At 51.8% G+C, this 2,640-nt stretch overlaps 1 protein-coding gene across 1 annotated transcript; it reads right to left on the bottom strand.

The window, feature by feature from the left end:
* Positions 1-1,747: 1,747 nt before the first annotated feature.
* Positions 1,748-2,185, bottom strand: GAST (gastrin). Its single transcript, XM_008571066.1, has 2 exons — positions 1,987-2,185; positions 1,748-1,851 (listed from the first exon to the last, which is right to left on the bottom strand). The coding sequence occupies exons 1-2, from the start codon at positions 2,183-2,185 to the stop codon at positions 1,748-1,750; spliced, it is 303 nt and encodes a 100-aa protein (XP_008569288.1).
* Between the last annotated feature and the right edge of the window lie 455 nt (positions 2,186-2,640).

Below are 2,640 nucleotides of genomic sequence, written 5' to 3'. Positions count from 1 at the left end.
GGGTGGTGTTCCAAGGAAGGGGAAAGGAAGCCAGTAAAGAATATAACTGAGCAGGTCACTGCTGTGGGTAATGGGCACCATCCTGCTGGAGAGTTCTGGGAGGCAGAGTCGAATACACCTCAGAGTTAACCCAACGGAGGGGTGGGGGAGCTGGGTATTTATCCTCTCTCATCTGTCATTGACTGAGAGATGCTTCTGGAGGCATCTAATTCCCCAACATTTCCAGCCTGCCTTGCACTTGGGCTGGGAGAAAGTTCTGAAGGAAACCAGACAGAATATGCCACTTTGGAATAAGGATTATTTTGAGCTGAAGGCAATTGAGAAGATACAAGAAGAGCTCCCTGACCTCTCTGTATCTGCCTAAAAGCAGGATGTAAAATTTCAAAGGTGTTCTTCTTTCCCGCTCCACCAAGAAGGATAAGGTTAATCATCAGAGACAACTTTAGACCCTTATCAGCCTGGAGATGGCACCAGAGAAATCTATATAACAAACTTTACTAACTAGACTTTATCTATCATTTGTTTCCCATGTATTTGCTTTCTCACACCCCATGTGGAGCCCTTGGAAGCCTAAAACCATTTTCCTTCCTTCTGTCATTTCTCTGTAAGTTCATTGTTCTTTGTTGGAGATGCTATATGAGCCTGAATTCTGGGCCACCTTTTGGAGTTATCTCTGGATACTCCATTTGTTCAATGCGCGATCCACATATGAATAAACTTGTTTGCTTTTCTCTTGTATCCTGCCTTTTATTACAGAGCTCCAGCCATAAACTTAAGAAGGGAAGAGGAAAATATTTTCCTCCCCGACAGCTCTCGGGTGGAGGGCGACTTGTGCCTATAGTAGGTTACTGTCGATAGGCACCAGAACCGTGAGGGAAAACGGGCAAGACACCAGCCAGCGCCTGCACCAGCCAATACCCTGTTCATCTGACAACTATTTATTGGGTTCCTCCTCCTGTTCTTGGCACTGGGGATACAGCAGGGAAGAGAGGCATGTGGTCCCCGCTCTCACACTTTCCCGTCTAGCTGCGGAGGCAGACGATAAACTGTCAAGCAAAACCACTACAGATTGTGAAATGTGCTCAAAAGAAAAGATGACGCTGGAATAGGGAGTGAGGGGGTCTGTGTGCGATCAGTGAGGAGCAGAAAGCGTAGGTCCCCTGGGAGGGGCATTTCAACCAAGACTCCAAGGAGAAAAAGGGGGCTTGCCACGTTTGTGCCTGGGGAAGAGCATCCCAGGCACAGGGACAAACAAGGACCAAAGCTCTGAGCAGGGAAGAACGGGGTGTGTCTGTGCAGAGGAAGAGGAGGAAGACATGGGGCGACCATGGGGGCAGAGGACAGCAGGGCTAGTTCTGAGGGCTTGGCAGGGAGTTGGGGTTTTATTCTAAGTGCAATGGGAAGTACTGAAAGGCTAAAACCGAGAGTGACAGTATTTGATTGATTTATCTTTTAAAAAGTTCACTTTGGCTACGAACCCCACCACCTATTCTCCCACCCACCGGTATAGATTCTTGTTTAGTGTTGGGCTCTGGGGACACCGAGAAGAATGAGCCCCGGTCCCTGCCCGTAGGGGACACTCAACTCTCCTCCCTGCCTCCACCCTCCCCACCAGCCAAACCCCCTCCCCTGCCCCACAGCACTTGACACAATCCATTGAGCCACTGAAAACTAGTTTATTTTGCTTTGTTTTTCATGGTACAGGGCTGGGGTGGGGTGGGAGGTGGCTGGGCTCTGAAGCTTGGTTCTAGGGACGCTGGTCCCCTTCCTCAGCACTGCGGCGGCCGAAGTCCATCCACCCATATGCTTCTTCCTCTTCCTCCAGCCATGGCCCCTGCTTCTTGGACAGGTCTGGGGAGGTGAGAGGAGGTGAGCAGAGGGGAAAGATGCCTAGCCTCCAGGAATCGAGGTCAAGGCCAGTCTGGGGGGACCTTGGCCAAACTTGGCTGCATGGGGCAAGCAGGGAGGAGGGTCAGCAGCTCCTACCTGCCACAAGGTGTGGGGGATCCTGGGGCCCCAGCTGCCTTCGGTGGTGAGAGGCTGGGACCAGCTGGTCCAGCCAGTGTGGTTCTAGGACCTTGTTGGCCACTGGACCTGAGGGTGCGTCCCGCAGCTTCCACGAAGCTTCAGAGGAGGTGGCCAGAGCCAGCGCGAGGATCAGTGCACACACACACAGTCGCTGCATCTTGTCTGCAAAGGGGAGAGGGGCTGAGTCTGAAGGTGGGTCTGTCCCTCGCAGGCCCAGAGGCAGGGGGATGGGCCAGGTGGACTCTAGGCCTCCACCTGGTGATAGGTCTGCAACCCTGTGGGGGGTTGTGGACTATTTATTCAGCTTGTTTCTCCTGTTCCTGCCAGCTCCGCCAGGTCTCCAAGCCTTGCCTCTTCCTTCCTTACCTACCCTAATGACAGCCATTGCTTCTCTTGGAGAAATCCAAAACCTAGAGCAATGATTTCCAAACTGTTCTGTAGAATTTGAGGCCATGTCAGCAGCGCTGTACGTATTTAAGTCTTCTAATTTAAAGTAAGCTTTCAGGGGGCTGGCCTGTGGCTCACTTGGGAGAGCGTGGTGCTGACAACACCAAGTCAAGGGTTAAGATCCCTTTTTTTTTTGTCTTTTTTTTTCCGTGTCCGGCAACGGAT

The sequence above is a fragment of the Galeopterus variegatus genome, unplaced genomic scaffold, assembly GCF_000696425.1.
Source record: "Galeopterus variegatus unplaced genomic scaffold, G_variegatus-3.0.2 Scaffold658, whole genome shotgun sequence".
Taxonomy (NCBI): Eukaryota; Metazoa; Chordata; class Mammalia; order Dermoptera; family Cynocephalidae; genus Galeopterus; species Galeopterus variegatus.
Note: the sequence above shows the minus strand (reverse complement) of the source record. Positions and strands in the feature narration are given on the sequence as shown.